The 27508-nt window shown below is 35.1% G+C and overlaps 2 protein-coding genes and 1 pseudogene across 2 annotated transcripts; 1 reads left to right on the forward strand and 2 right to left on the reverse strand.

The window, feature by feature from the left end:
- Positions 1-3950: 3950 nt before the first annotated feature.
- LOC121173370 (uncharacterized) lies at positions 3951-7918 on the reverse strand (annotated as a pseudogene).
- Positions 7919-15570: 7652 nt separating this feature from the next.
- LOC100801199 (ethylene-responsive transcription factor CRF3) lies at positions 15571-17405 on the forward strand. The gene has a single exon (XM_006593696.4). The coding sequence runs from the start codon at positions 16148-16150 to the stop codon at positions 17153-17155; it is 1008 nt and encodes a 335-aa protein (XP_006593759.1). The 5' UTR covers positions 15571-16147; the 3' UTR covers positions 17156-17405.
- Positions 17406-18866: 1461 nt separating this feature from the next.
- On the reverse strand, positions 18867-19316 carry LOC102663365 (uncharacterized). The gene has a single exon (XM_006595199.3). It carries the CDS (start codon positions 19314-19316, stop codon positions 18867-18869), a length of 450 nt encoding a protein of 149 aa, XP_006595262.1.
- Positions 19317-27508: the final 8192 nt, after the last annotated feature.

Raw genomic sequence — 27508 nt, forward strand, 5'->3', positions numbered from 1 at the left:
GAATAAATAAGGGAAGAAGAAAGAAGGAAAATACTAAAAGAGTTAAGAAAAGAAAAGGATGCCTCGTATAGTAGTCATGACTCCTGCAAGAGCCTAAGTGAAGAACTTGGTGACTATTATGGAGGAAGGCATAGGTCACATCCTAGACCTCACTCCCATATTAAGAGGCTAACATTAACCTCTCATACTTCCATGGAAAGGACAACGTAGAGGCTTATTTAGATTTGGAAATGAAGGTTGAGCAACTCTTTGCTTGTAATCATACAAGTGAGGAAAGGAAAGTTCCTTTAGCTATGCTTAGCTTCCAAGTGTATGTCATCTATTGGTGGACTTCCCTTGTTAGGGAAAGAAAGATTCATGAGGATCCTCTAGTAGAGTATTGGAATGACTTGAAAAGTTCCCTTAGGAAGAGGCACATCCCCTCCTACTATGAAAGGGAGCTTATAGACAAGCTCCAAAGACTTAGACAAGGGAGTATGAGTGTTGAAGAGTATAGGTGACAAATGGAGCTACTCCTTTTGAGAGCTGGGCTTAGGGAGGAGGAAAGAACAAGTGTTGTTAGGTTCCTTAGTGGACTTAATATGGAAGTGAAGGACAAGGTTGAGCTCCTTCCATATAAGGACCTAGATGACCTAGTCCAACTTTGCATAAGGATAGAGCAACAACTTAAAAGGAAGCCTACTTCAAAATCTTATGGCTCTCACTCTTATCCAAAGAAAGACCAAGGTCAAGGCATCCTAGGGGCTGCACCTTCTAAGCCCAAAGATGATAAGGGGAAGACAATAGAAAAGCAACCCCCTAAGGCTAGTATGCAAGAGAAGACTAGCTCTATAAAGTGCTTTAAATGTCTTAGAAGAGGGCACATTGCTTCTCAATGCCCTACCAAGAAAACTATGATTATGAGGGGCCAAGAAATTTATAGTAGCCAAGATGAGGCTACTACTTCACCTTCCTCTAGTGAAAGTGAAGAAGCAAAAGGGGAAGAATCTAGTGAAGAAATCTACCCCCAAGAAGAAGATGGTCTTTTAATGGTTTGTAGGCTTTTAGGAGGCCAATCTTGTGACTTGACCCAATCTCAAAGAGAGAATATTTTTCACACAAGGTGTAAATTTTTTTATAACTCATGTTCTCTCATTGTAGATAATGGTTCATGTTGCAATTGTTGCAGCACAAGATTAGTCTCTAAGTTGAGCCTTGCTATCACTTCCTATCCAAAGCCTTACAAACTTCAATGGCTCAATGAACAAGGGGAGATGATAGTCAATCAACAAGTGAAAGTGCCCTTCTCCATTGGAACATATAAGGATGAAGTGATTTGTGATGTAGTTCCTATGGAGGCAGGACATCTTCTCTTAGGTAGGCCACGACAATATGATAGGAAAATCATCTATATTGGCCTAAATAATGAGATAACCCTCATTGACCTTGGAACAAAGTTTGTGTTGCATCCTCAAACACCTTCACAGGTGGCCAAAGATCAACTAACAATGAAAAATAAAAGGGATGAGGAAGAAAAACTAGAAAACCAAAAGAAAAAGAAGGATAGTAAGGTCTTGTCTTCAAAGGCCAAGAGGAGGTAAAAAGACGAAAAGGATTCCTCCAAGAAGATTGTTAAGAAGGAAAATTATTTTGCAACAAAAAGTGATATCAAAAGAGCACTCCTTCTTAAACAATCCTTCTACCTTCTCCCATCAAGGGAAACCTCCCTTAGCACTACCACAATTCCTACATTTGAGACCTTACTCCCAAAGGTCCAAGAACTCTTACATGAATTTGGTGATATATTTCCCAAAGAGATACCCCCTAGGCTACCTTCTCTTAGGGGAATAGAACACAAAATAGACCTAGTCCCAAGAGCAAGCCTTCCTAATAGGCCAACCTATAGGACTAACCTTCAGGAGACTAAGGAGATAGAGTCTTAGGTTAAGGAATTGTTGGAGAAGGGTTGAGTCCAAGAGAGCCTAAGCCCTTGTGTTACGCCAGTGTTGTTGGTGCCCAAAAAAGATGGTAAGTGGAGAATGCGAATAGATTGTAAGACCATCAATAACATTACTGTAAAGTATAGGCACCCCATTCCTAGACTTGATGATTTGTTTGATGGGTTTCATGGTGCCAACATCTTTTCAAAAATTGATCTTAAAAGTGGTTATGACCAAATCAGGATGAAAGAGGGTGATGAGTGGAAAACCGCTTTCAAGACCAAGTTTGGTTTGTATGACTGGCTAGTGATGCATTTTGGGCTCAGTAATGCACCAAGCACCTTTATGAGGCTTGTGCATCATGTCTTAAGGGATTTCATAGGTAGATTTGTAGTTGTTTGTTTTGATGATATTTTAGTGTACAGTAGGAGCCTAGATAATCACTTAGGACATCTAAGGCAAGTTCTTTCAGTTGTTAGGAAAAACACTCTCTATGCCAATATATAGAAGTGTACCTTTTGTGTAGATAATATAGTTTTATTAGGTTTGTAGTTGATAGAAATGGAGTCCAAGTGGACCCTGAGAAAGTCAAGGCCATCCAAGAATGGCCCACCCCAAAATGTGTAGGAGATATTAGGAGCTTCCATGGAGGCACACATTGTTATCAAATACAAAAAGGGAAAAACAAATATGGTAGATGACACCCTCTCTAGGAGCCACACATTGTTTTGCTCCCTAAATTGTATGCTTCATATGAACATTTCTATCCCATTTATGAGAGTTGTGGGCAAAAGGCCCAAGATGGATTTTGATATGAACCCTCATGGCACAAGGGCTGACTTAGGATCGTCTAGGATTAAACCTTGATGGAAAATGCGGAAATTGATTAAGGAAAGGATGACGAATAAGGTGGTTAATTTCGTGGGTCTTAATAAGGTGGTTCTTGGCATAAAATGGAATAATGAGATGAGAAAACGTAGGTTAAGTGGTGGCTAGACAGAAATATAGAAATGGCAAAGACTCAAGCTACAGGGCTCCAAATGAGGTGATTCCAAAACGAGGTGAAAGGTCTCGTCTTGAAATTCAATTTAGGCTCAAGAATCACTTAATTTGAGCGCGTAAAACGGGAGTTATGACCACGAGATAATTCTGGGCAGAAGTGGATTTTCTGGAATTGTGGTTTGAAAGAACAAGGTTGAAGATGAAAGGAAGGAAATAATCACTCTTTCCGGCGAGGGCAACACACAAAGGTTGTAAAAGTCCTTTGATACAGCCAGGGTGTTCTTGAATCACTTAATAATTTAGGAGAATCACTCTCACTAAAATAAAAGAGATAAACTCTAATTTTCTGAATAAAACTCAACTTGTCTTTATTGATAAAATGGTTCAGCTTATATAGAAGCTTTACACCAGATTTTAGTAATGACCCACTAACCTAGAATTAAAATAACTTAATGCCATTAACCTAGGGAATTAAAAAAAACTTAATGGCTGAGTGTAACTGAAATTGTGGCAACCAAAAGTCACCCCCAACAGCCAACAAGTCAGCCACCATTTGGACTCCCAAAAGGCTGATGCCTAGGTTGCCAATTGGGCCCTTATTACAACTTGAACTAAACCTAACTAAAGCCCTTTTAGTTGATTAACCCAAAACATATTTTTGGTCAGCCAACTTTACAAGGATTGGGCCATTATTTAGACAAACTAAACACTCTAAAATTGAGACAAAGTGGTGCCATTTAGTCCTCCTCCATTTGGGCCATGATACAACTCACAACCTTGGACTTTTCTCCTTGAAACTTGGGGCTTGTATTCAAATAGTATGGACACCACTTGTTGAAGAGCTTCCTTGGCTTTCCTTGCTCTAGCCCTTGTCATAGGTCCTCTAAGTCCTTCAAGTGGATCCTTGCCCTTGCTCTTGGTCTTGTCCTCATCATTCTCTCCCTCTTGAGAAGGATTTGTCCTAAAATCGGATTCTCCATCTGCATCAAAAAGAGATAAATCAGAGACATTGAAGGTGGAACTAACATTATACTCACCGGGCAGCTCAACATTGTAAGCATTGTCATTGATTCTTTCAAGCACTTGAAATGGTCCATCTCCCCTTGGTTGAAGCTTTGATTTCCTTTGTTCCGGAAACCTTTCTTTTCTCATGTGCACCCAAACCCAATCTCCGGGTTCGAAGACAACCTTCTTTCTCCCTTTGTTGGCTTGTTTAGCATAGCTTTTATTTTTCCTCTCAATTTGATCTTTGACTCTCTCATAAAGCTTCTTCACATAGTCCGCCTTTGCTTGGCCTTCTTTATGCTTAAAAACTGAAACATTAGGCATAGGCAAAAGATCAAGAGGAGTTAGTGGATTAAAACCATAAACAACTTCAAAAGGAGAACAACTAGTGGTGCTATGAACAACTCTATTGTAAGCAAATTCAACATGGGGTAAACAAGCTTCCCAAGTTTTTAAGTTCTTCCTCAAAACTGTCCTAAGCAAAGTTCCCAAAGTCCTATTAACAACTTCCATTTGCCCATCGGTTTGTGGGTGACAAGTGGTTGAAAATAACAATTTAGTGCCCAACTTGCTCCACAAAGTCCTCCAAAAATGGCTTAGGAACTTAGAGTCCCTATCACTAACAATGCTCCTTGGCAAACCATGGAGTCTCACAATCTCCTTGAAAAACAAATCAGCCACATGGGAAGCATCATCAACTTTTTTACATGGAATAAAATGAGCCATTTTAGAAAACCTATCAACAACCACAAAAATGGAATCTCTACCATTGCTTGTTTTTGGCAGCCCCAAAACAAAATCCATGGATAAATCAATCCAAGGATACTCCGGAATTGGCAATGGAGTATACAATCTATGAGGCTTTACCTTAGACTTTGCCCTTTTACATACAATGCAATGTTCACAAAATTTCTGCACATCCTTTTTCATATGAGGCCAATAAAAATGTTCTTGTAATGTTTCTAGAGTCTTTTGGACCCCAAAATGCCCCATTAAACCTCCTTCATGTGCTTCACAAACAAGCAAATTTCTAGTAGAACATTTAGGCACACACAATTTGTTTTCTTTCAAAAGAAAGCCTTCATATCTAAAGAAACCATTTTCTGAAAATTTTTCACAATTTTTAAAAATTTATTCAAAAGTTTCATCATTTTCATACATGTTTTTCAAACATTCAAGACCAATCAATTTTGTTTCAAGCATAGAAAGTAATGCATGACGCCGAGAAAGAGCATCGGCTACAATATTACCTTTTCCCTTTTTATGTTTGATAACATAAGGGAATTGCTCTAGGAATTCCACCCACTTCGCATGCCTTTTGTTAAGCTTGCCTTGCCCCTTGATATATTTGAGGGACTCATGGTCACTATGAATGACAAATTCCTTGGGATAAAGGTAGTGTTGTCATGTTTTCAAAGCCCGTACTAAGGCATACAAATCCTTATCATAAGTTGAATAGTTAAGGGTAGGACCACTTAACTTTTCACTAAAATAAGCAATTGGATGGCATTCTTGCATCAACACAACCCCAATCCCAACATTTGAAGCATCACACTCAATTTCAAAAGATTTTTGAAAGTTTGGCAACGCAAGTATGGGGGCATTAGTTAGCTTTTGCTTAAGAACATTGAAAGCTTCTTCTTGTTTCTCTCCCCATTTGAAACCAACATTTTTCTTGAGCACTTCATTGAGAGGTGCTGCCAATGTGCTAAAATCCTTCACAAATCGTCTATAAAAACTTGCTAAGCCATGAAAACTCCTCACCTCGGTCACGGACTTAGGTGTAGGCCATTCTTGAATAGCCCTAACCTTCTCCTCATCAACTTGCACTCCTTTTGAACTCACAACAAAACCAAGAAACACAACATGGTTAGTACAAAAGATGCATTTTTCAAGATTGGCATACAATTGTTCTTCTCTAAGCACAGTCAAGACAGATTTTAAATGATCAATATGCAAATCAAGTGAAGTGCTATAGATAAGAATATCATCAAAGTACACCACAACGAACTTTCCTATGAACTCTCTCAAGATATGGTTCATTAGTCTCATGAAAGTGCTAGGAGCGTTAGTTAGGCCAAAAGGCATAACCAACCATTCATACAAACCATATTTTGTTTTAAAAGCAGTTTTCCATTCATCCCCTTCTCTAATCCTAATTTGATTGTATCCACTTTTTAAATCGATTTTAGAAAAGTAACATGCACCATGCAATTCATCAAGCAAATCATCAAGCCTAGGTATAGGATGCCTATATTTAATGGTGATGTTATTAAGGGTTCTACAATCGGAACATATGCGCCATGTCCCATCCTTTTTAGGGACCAAAATCACTGGGACAGCACAAGGACTCATACTATCTCTTACCCAACCTTTGCTAATGAGTTCATCCACTTGTCTTTGAATCTCTTTGGTTTCTTGTGGATTACTTCTATAGGCTGGCCTATTGGGCAAAGAAGCTCCCGGAATGAGATCAATTTGATGCTCAATTCCCCTCAAAGGTGGTAGTCCACTTGGCACATTTGGTGGAACACATGTCTTGAAAATCCTGCAAAAGAGTTTTAACACTAGAAGGCACTTCAAAATCATCAAAAGTGTTAGTGGTCAAAATCTGATTTTTGCAAAACAAGATATATAGTGACTGTTTAGCACAAAACAACCTCTTGACCTCACTTTTTGTGGTTAAATAGCTCTCCCTCACTTCAAATGTTTCACTCTTCTTTTGTTCACTCTTTTTCCTCTCAAGTGTTTCCCTCTTTTTCTCACTCTCAAGTGTTTTGCTCACTTTTTCTTTTTCTTTTCTCTTGAAGAAGTTTTTCTCTCATTTTCTTTTGATCCTCACACACTTCTTGTGGACTCAATGGCTTGAGCACAATCTTTTTGTCTTGGTGCATGAAAGAGATCTTGTTGGTGTAACCGTCATGATTGGCTCTTTTATCAAATTGCCATGGTCTCCCCAAAAGTAAGTGACTGGCCTCCATAGGAACAACATCACAAAGTACCTTATCATTGTATTTCCCAATGGAAACGTCCACTTCACTTGCTGCCTCACTTGCACCTCCCCATCCTTACTAAGCCATTGAAGTTTGTATGGCCTAGGATGTGGTTTAGTAGCTAAATTTAGCTTTGACACTAATCTAGCACTAGCCACATTGGTGCAACTACCTCCATCAATGATCACCATGCACACCTTGCCATTGATTAAACATCTAGTGTGAAAGATGTTTTCTCTTTGGCTCTCCTCCTCATGCTTCAATTGACCACCAAGTAACCGCCTAATCATCAACAAATCTCCCTCCGGAGTCTCCTCTTCCTCTACGTACTCACTCTCCTCTTCCTCTTCAACATCAGATTCACTTATATATTCTCCATCTCTAAGAACCATGGACCTTTTGTTAGGGCACTCATAAGCATAGTGTCCTAGGCCTTGGCACTTGAAACACTTCACATCTCTACTCCTTTTAGAGGGTTCTCTTGGGACTTTGAGCGAGTTTTTGATGGGATAGGTGTGGAACTACTAGAAGTAGCAGCCCCATCTTTCTTACCTTTGTCTTTCCAACTAGAAGAACCAAAGTTGGTAAAACTCCTCTTAGCCACTCCTTCCTTTTTAATTGTTGCTCTACTTGGATTGCTTTGTGAAGCAAATCATCCATTTCAACAAACTCCTGCAGCTCAACAATATCACGGATATCATTAGTCAAACCATTAAGAAATCGAGCCATAGTTACCTCCTCATCTTCTTCAATATTTGCTTGAATCATGAGCACATCCATTTCCTTGAAATACTCCTCAACCCCCTTGTTGCCTTGGGTTAGTTTTTGGAGCTTGAATTTCAAGTCCCTTGAGTAACTAGCCGGCACATACCGCTTCCTCATGATCTTTTTCATCTCCGTCCATGTATCAACCATTGGCTCTTCATTTCTTGCTCTCTCCTTTTGTAGCTTGTTCCACCACACAAGAGCATAGTCGGAAAACTCCGTGGCGGCAAGCTTCACCTTTGGTCCTCCTCATAGTTGTTGCATGAGAAAACATGCTCTATTTTCATCTCCCACTCCAAGTAGGCCTCCGGATCATTTTTCCTTTAAATGGAGGAATGTTGAGTTTAATACCATCAATTCGGTTTTGTCTAGGAACACCATCATTCCTCTTCTCCTCCTTTCTTCTTCATTATGATCTCTATTCTCCATTTGATCCAACCTCTCATGGAGCGCATCATCTCGTTGTTTCATTAACCTCTCCAAATGTTGCATCAAAGCTTGCATTTGGAATTGCGAAAGCCCACTCCATCATTAGGATTAGTACCTGACATCTCAAACAAACAAATCAAACGTAACAAGACAATTATAGTTGTTGTTTGAATACCTCACCCACTCAAGTGTATCACACAATTATGGCTTTTCTCTAATGAAACACTCTTGCCTTTTACCACTCTAATTCCCTTGAGTTCTTAGGCAATTCAAGAGATTATGGCCACAACAAAGAACAATTCACCAATATGTGTAAGGTAAGGCTAGAGAGACAAGGAAAAGGTTAACCAAGAAAAAGGCTAACAATGTTTTTAGGCACAAATGAAGGAAATAAAATTCAGAATTTAGGAATTCAAGTAACAATCCTTCATGCAACCAATATATTACCTTAAAGAGATTTTTTTTTAAAAGTTCTTCAAGCATGAACCATTTAGCCCAATTTTTTTTTTTTAATTTTGCTTATACGAAATTCTGCTTCTTTTTTTTATATCAAAGAGATCAAAAGGCTTAACTTTTGCAATGGTTCAGCCTAAAAAAAATATATGAATAAGAAGGTAATATAAATGGCAAAGAGAATAAAGAAGGATGCTACCCAATATTTCCAGCAAAGGAAGTGTTGATCCTAGAACCGGAGCTCTGATACCAAATGATATGAACCCTCATGGCACAAGGGCTGACTTAGGATCGTCTAGGATTAAACCTTGATGGAAAATGCGGAAATTGATTAAGGAAAGGATGGAAAATAAGGTGGTTAATTTCGTGGGTCTTAATAAGGTGGTTCTTGACATAAAATGGAATAATGAGATGAGAAAACGTAGGTTAAGTGGTGGTTGGACAGAAATATAGAAATGGAAAAAACTCAAGCTACAGGGCTCCAAATGAGGTGATTCCAAAAACGAGGTGAAAGGTCTCGTCTTGAAATTCAATTTAGGCTCAAGAATCACTTAATTTGAGCGCGTAAAACGAGAGTTATGGCCACGAGATAATTCTAGGCAGAAGTAGATTTTCTGGAATTGTGATTTGAAAGAACAAGGTTGAAGATGAAAGGAAGGAAAAAATCACTATTTCTGGCGAGGGCAACACACAAAGGTTGTGAAAGTCCTTTGATACAGCCAGGGTGTTCTTGAATCACTCAAGAATTTAGGAGAATCACTCTCACTAAGATAAAAGAGATAAACTCTAATTTTCTGAATAAAACTCAACTTGTCTTTATTGATAAAATGGTTCAGCTTATATAGAAGCTTTACACCAGATTTTAGTAATGACCCACTAACCTAGAATTAAAATAACTTAATGCCATTAACCTAGGGAATTAAAAAAAAACTTAATGGCTGAGTGTAACTAAAATTGTGGCAACCAAAAGTCACCCCCAACAGCCAACAAGTCAGCCACCATTTGGACTCCCAAAAGGCTGATGCCTAGGTTGCCAATTGGGCCCTTATTACAACTTGAACTAAACCTAACTAAAGCCCTTTTAGTGGATTAACCCAAAACATATTTTTGGTCATCCAACTTTACAAGGATTGGGCCATTATTTAGACAAACTAAACACTCTAAAATTGAGACAAAGTGGTTTCATTTAGTCCTCCTCCATTTGGGCCATGATACAACTCACAACCTTGGACTTTTCTCCTTGAAACTTGGGCTTGTATTCAAATAGTATGGACAACACTTGTTGAAGAGGTTCCTTGGCTTTCCTTGCTCTAGCCCTTGTCATAGGTCCTCCAAGTCCTTCAAGTGGATCCTTGCCCTTGCTCTTGGTCATGTCCTCATCAGATTTTGTTTTGCTGAGGGGTATTTGTTCAAAAAGGGAAAGCTTTGCATACCCTAAGGATCCATCAGGAAATTACTTGTAAAAGAGAGCCATAAGGGTGGGCTCATGGGCCACTTTGGGATAGACAAGACCCTTGTCTTACTCAAAGAAAAGTTCTATTGGCCCTATATGAAGAAATATGTCCATACGCATTACACTAGGTGTGTGGCTTGTTTACAAGCCAAGTCTAGGGTGATGCCTCATGGGATATACACACCCTTACCCATCCCATCTACACCATGGGTAGACATTAGTATGGACTTGGTCCTTGGGCTTCCTAGAACCCAAAGAGGTGTAGACTCTATCTTATGGTGGTGGATAGGTTTAGCAAAATGGCACACTTTATACCATGCCACAAGGTAGATGATGCTTCTCACATCTCAAAACTCTTCTTCAGGGAAGTTGTGAGACTCTATGGTTTGCCTAGGACCATTGTGTCAGATAGAGATGCTAAGTTCCTTAGCCACTTCTAGAAAACCTTATGGGCTAAGCTAGGAACTAAGCTTTTTTTCTCTACCACTTGTCATCCACAAACTGATGGGAAAACAGAGGTAGTGAATAGGTCTTTATCCACCCTTTTAAGGGCTCTTCTGAAAGGCAACCATAAGTCTTGGGATGAGTATCTTTCTCATGTAGAATTTGCCTACAATAGAGGGGTTCATAGAACCACCAAGCAATCCCCTTTTGAGATTGTCTATGGGTTCAATCCTCTAACACCCTTAGACCTAATTCCCTTCCCACTTGACACTTCTTTTATACATAAAGAAGGGGAATCTAGGTCAGAGTTTGTAAAAAAGTTACATGAGAGGGTTAGGAACCAAACAAAGGTGTATGCAACTAAAGGAAATAGAGGAAGAAAGGAGCAAGTTCTTAATGAGGGAGACTAGGTTTGGCTCCATCTTAGGAAGGATAGATTCCCTACTAAGAGGAAATCCAAGCTTAGTCCTAGAGGTGATGGACCTTTTCAGGCCTTGGAGAGGATCAATAACAATGCCTATAGGTTGGACCTCCCATAAGAGTATAAACTTAACACCATTTTTAACATTTCTAATTTAATTCCTTTTGCAGGTGGAGCTAATACCGAGGAGGAGTAACCAACAGATTTGAGGTCAAATCCTTCAAGGGGGAAGGGATGATGCAATCCTCCCTAGAAAGGGACCAGTCGCCAGAGCCATGAGCAAGAGGCTCCAAGAAGATTGGGCTAGAGCTGCTGAAGAATGCCCTAGGGTTCTCATGAACCTCAAGGTAGATTTATGAGTCCATGGACCAAGGTTGGGCCCACTTTTCTTTTTAAATATTAGAATATGTTTTCCTTCTTTTGGGCCTTGTATTTTGGTCATTTTAGGTTTATAGAGTACCCTACAAATTAAGGGTACCCCACCCTACAAGTTAAGGGTACCCTAGTAGTATAGGATTTTAGTCTTGTATTTCAAGGTATTTTGAGTAGTCTTTGTAGTAGAGACTTTTTTGTATTTTCATATATTTTGGCATGGGGTGAGCTTAGCTATTGGAAGGGGGTGAGTAGCCCCCCTTTAGCTTCTCAAGGATTGCTTCCTAAGGAAGCTACATTCCTTGTTTCTCAAGGAAACTTCCCATTGTATTTTCATGTATTTTGGCATGAGGGTGAGCTTAGCTATTGGAGGGGTGTGAGTAGTCCCCTCTAGCTTTCCAAGGAAGCTACCTTTCTTGCTTCTCAAGGAAGCTTCCCATGTGCTAGGCTATAAATAAAAACATGTGTAACACTTGTCATAAATTTGATGAATGAAAAACTTGTGAGACACACTTCAAAGTTCAACTTCTCTCCCTAATCTTTTTCAATTCCCATGCCCTCCCCCCCTCTCTCATTCTCTTCTGTGGATCATGCATTGTTTTGATGATGTCGAAAAGAAATCACTTGATTGTCATCATAAAAAAGGGGGAGAATGTGAATGTATGAATACATGAATTTTGATGATGTCAAAGAAGAATCAAACAAGGCCGCTTCAAAGGATAAGCATTTGCTTCAAGATTAATTCAAGATTCACTAAAGATCAAGCCTTGCCTCAAAACAAAGGGTTTCAAAGTCATGCAAGGCTCTAGTAAACAATTACCAGGAAGTGTAATCGATTACCAAAAGGGAAGAATGAAAAAGAGCTGTTGAAAAGGATTTTGAATTTGAATTTTGAACATGTAATCGATTACCAATAACGAAACTCCTGAAATTCAAATTCAAAAGTCATCACCCTTCAAATTATAACTGTGTAATCAATTACACAAACATTATAATCGATTACTAGTGGAGAGTTTTTAGAAAATCTGCCAACAGTCACATCGTTTGATTGGATTTGTGAATGGCCATCAAAGGCCTATAAATAGGTGACTTGGGCACGAAATTTAATGAGAATTTTGCTTATTCAAAATGTCTTATCCTCTCAAAAGAAAATGAGAGAGATATTCTAAGAGAACTTCATTGCCAAATGCTCTCTTAAAAGAAACTCTTGGACAAACACTTGCAAATCCATTAAGAGTTCATCCATGGACTTCAATTGTAATATCCTTCTCTTCAAGAGAGAATTCCTCTTCTTTCTTCTTATACAAAGAGTTTGATTAAGGGACAGAGGATCTCTTAAGTTGTAAGGATTTCTGAACACAAGGGATGGGTTGTCCCTGTGTGGTTTAGACTTTGTAAACGGATTTTTACAAAGGGAGTGAAAAATCTTAAGTGGGTTGCTTGAGTACTGGACGTAGGCACGGACTTTGTCAAATCAGTATAAAAATGTGTTTGCATTCTCTCTTCCCTTATCTCATTTATTTTATTGCAATCAATTTTGTCTTGCATGTTTAAAGAATGTTATTAAATTGATTGTTGCTTCTTCTGTATTTTGAGACTATTCCTCTTAAGTTATTGAGGCCGCTGGTCCAACATCTTCCTCCATTGAAGCTTTCTCTCTAAGCTTCTTATCCAAGGCTCTCTCTTAGTGGTGAAGGTTCTCCTTCCATGGCTTATTATCTAGTGGATGGCGCTTCCTCTCACTTCTTCTCCTTTATCTTCTGCTACAACTCCATGACTGAAAATCACTATTGAAGGATCTTATTGAAGCTCAAAGATCCAGCCTCTATAGAAGCTTCTCAAGCAAGCTTCCATCAACTTCTTAACATTGAACTATTTATCCATTGGTTGAAATTTGAGTCGATACATGAAGATTTATGAGTGTGTTTGTTTCAAGTAATACAAATGTATTTCTGAAAATATAAGATAAGAATGTATCATTCTTATGTTTGGTGTTTTTGTTTAAGTTATAAAAAATGATTTAGAGACACATTTTTTCTCCAAGGTCATGTGCATGTTTGTTTTATTGTCGCAAATAGACTTTTGGAACACAATGAGGTTTATAAAAGCATTCAAATTTTTCCTTTTGTAAAAGTAAGTTTGTGAACCTTTAGATTTATCTTGGAATTTATGCACCACATTATGAACGAAAATCCAAACATAGTCTATATAATACACATGATTTGTTCTCTTTTTATTTTCAAGTAAAAGGATGAGAATAATAAAATAATTTTTCATTTTCAATTTATTTTATTTTATTTTTTATTTTTATTGAAATAAATTTTAAAATATTCCAAGAAATATTAAATTGTTAAAAAAATGTTGATAAAAATAATATCGTCAAAAATAGTATTTCCAGACAATATTATTTTCAGAGTATAATTTAATCCGTAAAACAAACTCCTATATATTAATGAAAAATTCAAGAATGACTGATCGAACATGCATGAAAAGATATTTATTGTGACTGATCCGAATTATTAATATCTAAACTGAACAATGGTTATACTACTTTTTTTTAGGAGAAAACAATGGTTATGCTAATCATCAAAACACTGCTTTTTGTGTGTGTGTGTGTATAATAATAATCCGGATCTACTCCAATTCCCGGTTTAGCATAACCCGTTCTCATTTTAGATATTAAGATCAGCCATTGTAAATATTTTTTATGCATACTGGAATATCTCATATTGTATGTCTCTATTAATTAATTGGGATTTTTTTTAACCCAAATGGATTAACCACGAAAATTAATAATTAGAATGAGTTAGTTAAAAAAGTATTTATGGGTGATTTTTAAATACTTTCTTGATCAACTCATTTTAGTTATTAGTTTTCGTTTTGAACCATTTTAGTGATAAAAGCCATTAATTGATAAGCTGAATCTGAAACAAATAATTTAAATGTCAGTTAATTTTAATAAATTTCGAAATATTACCTGAATTAAACAACCAATTTATATTTAATCGTGTATTCCTCTAAAAGTGTAAAATTTAAATGTGCTAGAAACATACGTAATTTTTATCATGAATTATTCATCATTAATATTTCTGTAATTTTTCAAGGGAGTTTTCAGTTAATTAAGACTAAAAAAGGGTGTGTTGCACACTAGGGTCTAACGCGTGGAGAGATTCAGCCTCGATTCTAGTAACTGAGAAACAGAAAAGAACCCAGAGGGTAGTAGTATTGTAGTAGTGGAACTCAATTGTAAATGGCGGCGAATTCAAGGTTGTCCACCACGTTATGTTCTTTCTACCTCTAGCTGTAAGAAAAGTTAAATAAAAAATCCATTTTGAAAAGCTAAACCAAATTCAAAAAGATTAAAATCCTTTTAACTGTTGAAAAATAATTATTGACCCACACACATATGGCAGAGCTTGGGAACCCCACGGTTGCCACTGGCCAGCACAGAATGAAACGTTTCCAATTAAGACTGTTTAATCACTAATTTTACCAAATTACTCTCGTACAATTTATTTATTTTAAGTAAGATATTCTTAAGCAGAAAATCAAAGATCAATCTTTTGATGTACTTATATTCATTTAAATGAGATTAATTTATCTCAATAAATATTTTTTCATATGCCCAGATCAAAAATTAAATTATTTATTAATAATGTCATACTTCATTCATTGATATTGCACTTTTATCTTATTGTTTGTGTTAATTTTGAAGTGCAACATCTATAAGGGGGGCAAAAATCAATTTAGAGAAAAAAGATACTTTTTTATTAGTCAAAACAATTTGACTGACTAATTGCCAATAAGCCGAGTATCTTGGGCTCACGTGACAGCCATCACAGTGTTCGAGATTTAACGCACACATTGCTCGCAACCGTTGATGTTTTTTTTTTCTCATTAGTTACTTTTGATGTTTTTAAGAGTCAAATGAAATCGCAACAAAATTACAAATACGCGGCGGCTAATACAATAATACATTACGTTAAAGTAAATATAGTATGTTTGGATTTTTACTACTTAATAGTGTTTGAATTTTCATTAACAATGCAATTTTTCATATAAAAAAATCATGTTAAATTAAGCAAACAATGAAGAAATTGCTCTCATTAGCTTCGTTATACAAGCAGTGAGTGAATTTCATTCTGGCAAATTCGTTGAAATGACGTAAAATAATTTGTCGGAAGAAAAGGAAAGAAAATATTTGATGAAATTTTTATATATGTCAGTTTTTATAGTACGAGAAAAAGAAAAATAAATAAAAACCCTGCTACCTTTCCGATTTCGGCTGATTGATCCTATAAAAATGTGATTTCGGTGTTTCAGTTTTGCAACTGAAATATTGTTTCTTACCCATTCAACACTACTAATACTTCGTCACTTTCTTCTCAAAACTCCACACCAAACACTTAAGGAAGAAAAAAACACACACACACACACAGAATCTGCATCTTCTTTTCCTTCCCTTCTCCTCTCTTGAATCCACAGTTTTTTATTTTTCTTTTTAAAGGACACAAAAAGAAGTTTCAACGAAAGTCTCCTTCAGCCACTATTACTCATACAAACATCCTGAGAATCACCCTTTTCATAATCTTTTCTTCATAGCACACGAGACATGGTGTTATGTTTTGCTTTTTCACTCTTTAAAGTCCTTTCCTCTTTATTCCCATACCATCTTTCTCTCCCAATTTCATCCTTCACTCACTCAAACAGTGACCCCTTCACATTTTAAATACTTTCTTTCCATTTTTTCACATCCTTTTGATGCCTTTTTGGCAGGTTTCTGCACACACAACCTTTCCTCAATCTTCTCAATCACACATCCTCTCTATTTGTTCAAGAAAAACACAGCAACACACAATTTGTATTGTGTTCTCATACCTAACAAACAGTCATGGAACCACAAAACCGCAGCAATAGCATCCTATGCAAATACACTGAACACGAAACCGTTACAAAAAAACACATGAAATCAAAAAACAATACTTCTCTTTCGCCTAAAGTCATTTCCATATTGATGACGGATCAATATGCTACAGACTCATCCAGCGACGAAGAAAGAGTCACGAGCCGCCGGCGCATCAAGCGTTATGTCAATAGAATCGAGCTTCAGCCGGCGATTAAATCCGTCGCTACCAGAAAGAGACACGTTGGAGACGCCACGAAACTACGGCCGCCGCAGGTGAAGGTGAAGAATTCTGGCAGCGTGAAAAAATTCCGCGGTGTGAGGCAACGCCCATGGGGTAAATGGGCGGCGGAGATACGGGATCCTGTGCAGCGCGTGAGAATCTGGCTGGGAACCTTCGAAACCGCGGAGGAGGCCGCCTTGTGTTACGACAATGCCGCAATCATGCTCCGCGGCCCGGACGCCCTAACGAATTTCGGGATACGGTCAAAGGAAACGTTGGAGAAAGAAGAAAGAAAAGAGTTGGATGAAAAGGAAGAAATCAGAACCGAAAAACCGGAAATGAAGGTGGTCGTGAAACCGGAGATTGAAACTGCTTTGGTCTCCTGCTTCTACGACTCGGCGGACGAGTTTTGTCTGAACCTCTCGTCACCCACTTCAGTTCTCCGGTTCAACGAATCAGCTGAACTGGAGAAACAGTACGAGCCGTTTCCCGGTCGAACCGAAGCCCACACCGTGCTGGAAGAGTGTCAAGGACAAACTGTGTCGTTTCATGAAAGTAGTGAGTTTATGTTACAAGACATGCCGTGGGATGATGTGTTTAATTTTCCGGTAATGTTCGACGAGCCGGTGTCGCACTTGTTTGACGAAACGACGCGGTTTTCGAGTAGTGAGGTTTTCAGTGAGGAAAAGTTTTTGCCGTCAGCAACGTTGTGCCAAGTGGACGATTATTTCCAAGACATTTTGTTAGGGTCAGATCCTCTGGTGGCTCTGTGAGTGAATGCAAATTTTTGTTCCCTAGCAAGAAAAAAAAAGTTAATATTTTAATCATTTTGTTTAAATATTAGTTTGTTTTTTATTATTTATTTGGTCGAGAAATTCTGGTAGCGAACGGAGCGGGTGTTGAACGAAAAGTTTTGTTTAGATTCTATTTTATGTTTCCTTTGCCTAATAATCAGGGTTGTTGAGACTTGAGAGTGTAATATATTGTGTCTAGTATCAATCCAAGGGTATGAAGTTCTTTTTAGCTCTTTTATTTTGGTTTGATTCTCGTTGGCTTGGTTTTGGCATTTTTGGGTCACTATTCAAGTTTTTTTACCCTTATTAACAAAACGATAATAAAGGTAGGTTTTGGTGTAAGGGGTCACACACAATGTGTGAACAATAAATCTGGTGTATGTGAGATTTTCAAGTGCCGACTCGACCCTTGTAGGCGGTGATTGCGGTCGTGACTCGTGACCGATTGATCCGTCGTGTGAAGGAATAATGGTCGTGTGAATTCGATACATTGCAAAAACAAATTGCATAACTTTTTTCTAAAAGCATGTTTTTAGATTGTTTAGTACCGGCAAAGGTTGGTTATCATTTCTAATGGGATTAATTTGTACCAAACAGTATGATAAAAAAATAAAAATACTTCGTACTGCTGCATAACTTACCCTGGAGTAAGTGGAGATTGGAAAATACAAAATAAATAATCATTCTTAATAATTATTTCAATATTTCTATATTTTATCAACATCTCTTTTTGCATCGTTTGCCTTCTCTATTTTTTTCTATATAATTTTGTGCGACAAAATGGTATAAATACATTTTTTTTCGAAATAAAACTCTCGTGCGTATGGAGAAATGCAGTGAAAGATGGCAAACTCAAAAAAAAAAAAAGTAATAAAGAGAATAGTAACAGGTGCGATTGTTATATATATATATATATATATATATATAAACAAGTGCGATTGTCGCGGCTTTTCTTCGGCCCTGAAGAAAATTAAAATAGCGTAGGAATGTTCAAATAAATTTAAAAATAACAAATGATTTAAATAAATTTAAAAATACTTAGGAATCTATCTCAATTAGTTGACCCGACTGAATGAGATTATAAACTCTTTTATTCAATTTTTATGGATAAAAAAATGAAAGTAAAGAGGTGGAAATTTTTAATGAAGGAAAAAAATTACGCAAAAGAAACATTTTTTTATTCATAAATGAATTATTTAAATTAATGCATATTATTTCTATATTTATTAACTTGATATTTTGATGTAATAAAATCAATTTTAATTTGCCTATATTTATCATGGTATGAAAATCCATTCTACCTAATGGTTTAATTTGATAATTTAAAAAATAGTATTTACGAAAAATAAAAATATAAATAAAATAAAATTACTAATTTAGAAAAATCATATGCCTTAATAAAAGAAAGAATTCTTAAATATTCTTATTAAAAAATAGAACTTAAATTTATGACTGGATTTATTTTATTTACCAATACCATAATTTTGACAATCGTTTATATTATTTTTTGTTAAAAGACAACTTTAAATTGTTAAGATTTATACATTCATCAAGCCATATATGCAATTGAAATGTATAAAACTAATTTTTTTTCCCTTTAAATGCACTTTGTCTTAAAATTATTTTAATAAGAGGCAGTTGATTTTTTTTTTATCATTCAAAAAATTAAAAAAAATAAAAAAAACAAACACTAACTCCTAGCAAAAGAAATTTGCATGGCATCAACTAGTAGGACACTAGAGATAACTGTAGGGCACGAATCCCAAATGAGAAGAGAAACATCTGAAGAGGCTCCATGCTTAGCACATTGATTTCCTTTTCTCAAGGTGTGCTTAAGGTCGACTTGCCAAGGTCTTGCTAAGAAACCATGAATAAGATTGATGAGATGACATCCATGGGGATGCCGCCAGGTTGAAGTAGGTTCAGTAAGGAGGCTGATAGATGCTAGAGAATCTGTCTCGCAAATCACTTTCCTGAAATCGTTGTTCCAAGCCAGGATCAAACTATTATAGATACCTTGAAGTTCAGTCTTCATCACAGTTGTGAAATCGCATGAATCCGAATAGCCAAAAATCCAATTCCCTAGCGAGTCACGAGCAATTTTGCAAAATCCAATCCGGGTTGATCTTAACGCAACCATCTGGGGGAGGAGACCACGAGACCAAACGATGAGCTTGCTGCACTAGGTTGTCAATTGAAGATTTGATAATGTTAGCGGTTGATCTAATTTGGGATAGAATGTACCAAAGAGACCAAACAGTATCTTCAAAAGTGTTGAAAAATATTCAAATCTCACCTTGACTGTCTCACTCCTTTGACACTATACCATATTAGATTTCTTCTTAAAATTAATTGACATTAAATGAAGTTGTCTAACAACAAATATATATAAACTATACTCTAAGAAGTATAGGCAGTCAACGTGGGACTTGTATTTCGAAAACAGTCACGAAGGAGATAAGTGATGTTCTCCTCTTCCAAGCCACACCTGCAATAAGAGGAAGCAAATGAAAAATGCCACTTGATGCGGAGTAAGTTAGTTGGTAGGCTCTCATGTTGGATGAGCCATATAAAAAACTTTATTTTCTCAGGTAGTTTCTGTTTCCAAACCCATGTCCAACTCCCTGTGAAAGTTAAATGATTGATCGGCTCAGGCAGTAACCACTCATAGGCAGACTTAGTAGTGTAGGTACCAGAATTAGACGGTCCCCAAACAAGAGTATCCTCTGTGTCATCATACATCATCAAGAATAGTACATAACATCTTCTGCTTCACAGACAAAGGGATGTCTGAATAAATATCATTCCAACTCCAATTAATGACCATTAACAAGAACATCTTTTACATGCAGTTGAGTATCATAAATGTGCACATAAGGTATCTCCTCATAAATTGGTCCCTCATCCAACCAATGTGCATAAAATATGGAGAACTCTCTACACTTTATGTCTATCTCCTCACATATATACTTGGGCAGGAATGTCGTTTGCATGGTATTAGATGACAAAACCTCCAACACAGATTTAGAGAATGTTAGAAGCCCTGCAAATGAAAGATTCTTCTTCTTCCAGTTACTCAAACGTTGGTTCATCTTATTTAGAATATGTTGATGGGATAAGCCCGACACCCTCTAATGGTTTAAGGAAACTCACAAGTATTTTCCTAGATCATCCATCTAAAACCCAAAGGTATCGCTAATCTCTGCTTTAACACTTGCATCAGCATTTATAAAAAAAAATAAAAGATACGTGTTTTTTCCTGACTCACCATTTGCCTTGAGCTAGTACAAGGTGAGGCTAGCTTCTGAGAACAAAACCAAATCATTTGTGGCTAGCTAGATGAGATAGAGCAAGTCCCTCTCTAGAAAGATGAATGGGTTTCCATAATCTATGCTCAACCGCCATATCAATAATATGGGATAATTGTCCCTTACATAAAACAAAAAGATAAGGAGATAGAGGATCTCCTTGCCTTATACCTCCGGAAGGTTTGAATTCCTCAAGACAATCCCTATTCCATATCATCCTCATAGTCGTGGTTGAGATATACACCTGCACCAAACTCACAAAACTTTCTGGAAACCCAATATCTTGAAGAATCTCTCTCACAAACTCCCAACTCAACCTATCGTAGGCCTTTTCCAAGTCTATTTTTATAGCCATCCACCCCTTATTTTCCTTTTTGTGCCTCATAGAATGAATAACTTCTTTTGTGACGATTATATTATCACTGCTATGTCTATGCGAAACAAAACTACATTGAGTTCGGATCACCAGTGTCTCCATCACAACCTTCAAACGTTGAGCCAAGACCTCAGGAATCACCTTGTAAGACACATTACAGAAGCTGATAGGTCTACTTTGCTTTAAACTAACCACTTGATCAACCTTGGGGGATAATGTTAACCAGTGTTGAATTAATATCTACAAAAGAAATTTCTTCTCATGGAAATATTACCAAAGACTGTTCTATTTCAGTCTAGAACAGCTCCCTGAAAATGTTGCACTCTTTGATTCCAGACAGATTTTGCGTTCCATTCTTGGCCAACAAATTCTGGAAACTGCGAATGGGTGAGTCACGCCGACTCGAATCAAAAGGGTCTCCTTGCATTTCTACCATACATTCCAGGCTGAAATCTAATCAGAATCGGACAATGGAAGAAGGCTAGTGCACGATCTAGTCGCTCAAATGTATTCCCACGTCTCCAAGAAAAGGGTGCACCTTGGTACCCAATATCCAGGAGGTTACAATCAAGAACACAGTTCTGGAAAGCATGGTCTCCTCTCATAGAGGTTGTAGAGGACCCACCATTCCTCTCAAAATCTCTAAGAACTGCATTAAAATCCCCCAATGAGCACCAGGGGATATCCATATTTGCTGCAAGCCTCCAAAGGTCCCGCCACAAATCAACTCGGAATTGAGAATGTGGGCTTGCATAAACGCACGTCAGAAACCAATCTTTCCCGTCCTTTGTAACAGAAGATGAACATATTGGTTTGACGATTCCAGAACCCTCACCTTCCACAAAGATGAGTTCCATAAACACCAGATGCCCCCAGCAAAGCCTTGAGCTTCAACCATAAAACACCCATCCAAAGACATTCGATTTACCATACTTCTAACCCTAGCGCCACTGATATGGGTTTCCATTAAGCATAGAAAACCCACGTCATATTCACGAATAATGTCGTTTACCAGACCAGCAAAACCCTTCATACCCGTCACCCCCTACAGTTCCAGGATAAACAATTCATTGAGAAATGCTTGGGTTGTTGGGAACTGACTCCCTCATGACACCATACTGATTTCCAGTATCCAACTCTGGATTTGCTTGAATCACCACCATCTGGTCTTGGCTATCATAATGAAGATGCATAAATTAAGAATGTGAGATACCAAGGTCCACAATAATTTCCTTTAAACATTTCAGCTCGAAGACGGTGGAAAGATATTTTAAATAGAGAGTGTAGTTATTTTAACTAGTTCACATTAAAATGAATAAAAGTATAGCATATATTAATTGAATTTTTAAGGGAAATGAGTGTAGTTATTTAAAATAAAGGGTAAAAAAATAGTGATTACAATAATAATTTAGATTTTTTTTTATTGTAATCACTCGCATTATTGTTAATATATACTTGATTTATTTTAATAAAAAAATGACATTGTTATTTAAATTATTATATGTATAAGATTTCTTTTTTAAAATAAATATTAATATATACTTGATTTATTAAAACATTTAATAATTTAAATAAGATTGTCCTTTTTATTTTTATATTTTTTATTAAATTTAATTTATCTAATATTGATTTTCTTGAACTTTGAATGACTAATATCCTACAAAAATTTTACACAGATAAAAATAATCTACTGGGACGTGATATCGATAACCAATACACTTTATTGTAAGACTACGGCACCTTGGGTAAAATTTTCTATAAATTAAGCTTATGCTAATGTATAGAAGCTGTGTTGTGTAGTTTCTCTATAAAAAAATAAATTATCTTAAGTTGTGCATAAATTAATTTTAGCTTATCAAATAAGTTTATTTTATTTTTGCTTTTTTATTTTTTCTCCTAAAATTCTTATAAAGAAGTATCTCAAAAGGACAATAGTCTCCTCTTTCACAAACTAAGTAGTGAATATAAGTATAATTTTTTTTTTAAAAAGAAAAAGTGACGATTAATAGTTGTGTTTGTGGTGGTGGGTGGTCACGTGCTCTTCGCAGATTCGGGTTGTGTGTGAGTTTTGGGGTTTTCTTACCTATTCAAACATTTTTCCTATACACACCTATTCTTAAATGTGCTAAAGCCCAAAATCAAACCCAATTACTATAAAAGAGCACTAAAACACACAATACAGAGTTTCATGCTACTTTTATTAATTAGTTTTTTTTATTCATAGAAATTCAACAAAGTAATAAAAGATTTATAATATACTCACATCATGTTTAAAAAATTAAGTTAGATTTACTTGATATTTTATTTTATTTTTATTAGTTAATTCATTAAATAACATAAATTTAAATTTTGTCTTTTCTTCTATTTTAATTAAACACTTATCATACATTATGAAAAATTAAGTTGTTACAATTTGGGCTGTGTGGAGGAGATTGATGGTGTTGAGGGTGTGGTGACCATGACTTTTGAGTGAATAAGTTAGAGAAAGGAACCGAAGAGAGTGATGAGTCAATTCCATTAATTAGTCAATGTAACAAAATTGATGGAAAAGATATAATTAACATAATTTTGAAGAAGAAAAAAAAAAGATTTGATAGAACTTTTTAATAATTAAAAAACTCAATTAAATTTTTAATTATAATCAAACCTATGTTGAAGCTATCAACGGATACTAATAAAAAAACAATTATTTTACAGGCCTTACAAACTCAATTACAATTACTAACTAGACGTCAAGAAACATCTCTGGGGTGGTTGCCCACCAAACTAGAGGAGAATTTGAACTCATTTACGAAAATAGTGGGAGTTCTTATATTCAAATCTTTGACTACTTATACTAAGTACCAACGGCAACCCGCGTCGAGGCATATGTGGCTCTTGGAAGTCTCTAATACGGCTGCATTACCTCTGACTTCTAACTTGGAACGAAAGGAAAATCAAAACGAGAAACATGTTAGCATATCGTAGAACTGAAACCTAGAATTTAAAACTGACTTGCCATTTGCAATCTTTGAGAATGACTTTTTTTTTTCTAACTATAATATTTGTACAAAATAGTTTCCACCAAAAGCGATTATTATGTCTAAACTTCAAATGGTTTTTGTGTGTGTGATTTTGAAGATCCCATGCCTTAATGCTTAAAAGTCCTAGGCCACAATGCAACTGTGTGGATCATCATAGACAAAAAATCAATGTTGTCGAAAGTCCTCTCGCTCTCTCTTCGAGTAATTGACATCGAGCCAAGTGAAATAGACCATGACAGACACCGAGCCAGTAACACCGAAATCGACAAATGATGGGTGGGCTAAGTTCAACTTGAAATAAATTAAATTCAAATAATTTATGATTTTCTCTTTTACATAAAGAATTAACCGTAAAATTTATCACTAAACTTATATTATTTAACAAAATTTACCAATTGATTTTTTTTCCTAATTTAATTAGCTAATTTCTATAATTCCGTAAATTTTATCACTCAAGTTTTCCAAAATTTTGTCATTGAACTTTTAACCTTTTATAATTTTATCATCTAAATTTTAATTTTTAATTTTTATTATTTTTTAGATTTTTGTACATCAATTTTAGTTATAATCGAAATAGAAAAATAAATTTTTCATCGCTCATAATTACAATCAATATCACAACTCAAAATCATTAATATTTTGTTAATGATGATAAAATATGTAAAAATTTAAAATTTTAATGGTAAAATTTGTAAAAAAAAATTGAGTGGTAAAATTTTTTTTAAAAAAAATTGAGTAGTAAAATTTATAATTAACCCTTTTATAAATAATTCTTATGCAGTAGAAAGAAAAGATCTTATGGTGTGTTATACTAATAGTCTAATAATATGCTTCGCACCCATTTTTGAATTAATTCATTGAAAAAGAAGGACCCGTCTTGAGTTGAATTTTGAGATTCAAAGTGCACATATAACAAAGTTTAATCAATGAGGGTACATATTATCGGTGTAAATACTTTAACACTATAAACTAATTAAAAATATTGTTGATATAATTTTTAAAATAATTATTATAAAAATTAATATTGTGATAGAATGACATTATAAAATTATTTTACTCTTTTTAAAATAAATAAATAATTCCTTACCTCTGAATGATGAAGCAATACTTTAACTAACCTAATTTACTTTTTGTATAACAAACTAACCTAAATTATACTAAGCTAACATTAATGGGAGTCGTAGCTTATATTTTATTAGATAAATGTTATACTAGCATAATACGGTATAGTTCAATAATTATATTTTTTAAACAAGTGATCAAATGAATATTTATTTTCAGGTATATGTGTATAAAAGAATATTTATTAAGAGATATCAATTCTTTAAATAAATATGAGTATCTCAAAGTTTTTAACTTTTAACTAAGAGATATCTGAAAATTAGTTAGATAAATGTGGTTAGGAGATACCAATGTGAGAAAAAGATTATAAATTTTTTTATACACTTATTTAATCATAATTTATCATATTTATTAAATTTTAAAATAATCATCTTAAAAATAATTCAAATGCTAATTCGTAATTAAATGATAATATAAAATTAATGTATAGTTTTAATACATAGATATTAAATTTTATTATTATTATTAACATAAATTTCTCCCTTCTAGACAATTATATCTAATTAATTAACCACAACACCTCACCTCACGTCTGTTTCTAAATATTTTCTCTTTCTTTCTGGTGAGTATTCTTTCTTCTTTTAGAATGAAACTGAAGTAGTGAGCTGTGGGTACAAGTCAATTAATCACCGTGAGCAGAAGCCCTTGAGTGTGGTCAGCTTATCATGCTCGTAAACGTTCAGTACGATTCAGCACCAGGTGTTGTACAACTTGCATTAATTTCATTTGAATCCTTACTGCCATTCATTATAATTTTTATTTTATTTTCTGAAAGCAATGTATTTTCATAAGTCATACGTGAGTGTAAAGCGTATAAGCTGCTAGTCGTTAAAAACTACTAAGTTAATATATTAAATTAGAAGTCTTTGATCAAATCTATTATTAAAACACATGGTAAATATATATAAAATTATATTACTTCTATTTTGATTTATAAGAAACAAGTTATAATATAAATAAATTATAGTGTATTTATTTCTTATAAAAATGAATGAAGGTATATATATCTATATATATAGATTATAAGTATTTTTTATTGAAAATAATTTTTGTTCAATTTGGATAGAATTTTTATGGATAACAAAATTTTCTTTTCAAGTATTTAATGTAATTATATGTATACTCAGAACTTAAACTTAAACGTCTAATTAAATTGAAATAATTTCACACATTGATTTGCATGTTTTGTGATTATACAAAATGAATGATTATATTTTTTTTATTATGCTAATTTTGTTAGAAATGGCAGTTAAAACAATTTAAACGTATAATCTCTCTTTCTTTTCTTTTCCTTTCATCATCTTTATTTAATCAATGAATCAACTTTATATCTTCAAGCAATATTGTACTTGATGAGCCTGAGCTCCCCTTCCAATTAAACGAGTATTCACATGATCAGGTTCAGCTCTTGATAAGCTTGGAATATGGTCGTTACCTATATATTGCCTGTGATGGATGGTAATGTTACATTTTATATTTAAAGTGACAAAGTTGCCATTGTGGCAACAAGGTAAAATTAATGTGCTAGATTATGTGTATTTTCTATTATTATTAGATTGTGTGTATTTTAGTTTAAGCCTTTAAGGAGTACAGTATATAATAATCCCTGTGTTTCCTTCGAAAACATGAAGTAATGAAACTACAAGATCTATTCTAAAAAGAAGGGCCATTTGTCACAACTTAATTTGAAGCTTTAGTATGATGTCGGTCTTAATATTTGTGATTGGTGTTTGCGATCAAACAACTTACGTACCTCGCATTTCCATGTAAGCAAAATTTAAAGAAAGAGGGACAAAGTCTGCAAGTAGATCAGATTCAAATTAATTAGTAGTAGTTAATAATACTAACATTGAATGATATTAAATTTTATTCTTTCACTGATAAACGTGTCCACAAGCTTCTTTTCGAAGCAAGAGATGTTGGTTTTGTTGTGTATGTTAACAGAACAAAAGAAAAAATAAATACTATAAATTTCAAGTCTTTGCTTGTAGAGTAGTAGTATATCTTAATTACAAATAATCAAATACAAAAACAAAAGATAGCTTCCGTTTTTTATCTCTAGTAAATCAAACAGCAAGCACGTAAACACAAACGTTGAGAACATCATTCTGGTTGAAGGATCCATCCCCCCCCCCTCCCAAAGTTAACTTGTGGAGTGTTTTTTTTTTTTTTAAAATGCACACAAGATAAGTATTTTCTTTTCATCTCAATTTTTTTTTCATCTACCATATTCATTTCTTCAAGGCTACGTCAATTTATGCAACAATTAAGTTTGGTTGCATCATTACACAATTTCATATAGGCCGTTAATCTGGCTGGAGACTTAGCAGTACGATGGAGAATAAAGAAAAGGTTCAATAGGATATTGGAAAAACAAACAAAAAAATGAAGTTTAGATTAAGTTTCATGTATCAACGCTACATCAATTTCTTCAATGAAGATATAAATGGATTTCTCTCTCTATATATAGATATTCCATAAGTTTTAGTTTATGGAGTAGGAC

This window comes from Glycine max, chromosome 13, assembly GCF_000004515.6.
Source record: "Glycine max cultivar Williams 82 chromosome 13, Glycine_max_v4.0, whole genome shotgun sequence".
Lineage (NCBI taxonomy): Eukaryota > Viridiplantae > Streptophyta > Magnoliopsida > Fabales > Fabaceae > Glycine > Glycine max.

Coding starts and splice junctions, on each gene's coding strand:
- LOC100801199 (XM_006593696.4), top strand. CDS start 16,148: ATGGAACCACAAAACCGCAGCAATAGCATCCTATGCAAATACACTGAA.
- LOC102663365 (XM_006595199.3), bottom strand. CDS start 19,316: ATGGTTGCGTTAAGATCAACCCGGATTGGATTTTGCAAAATTGCTCGT.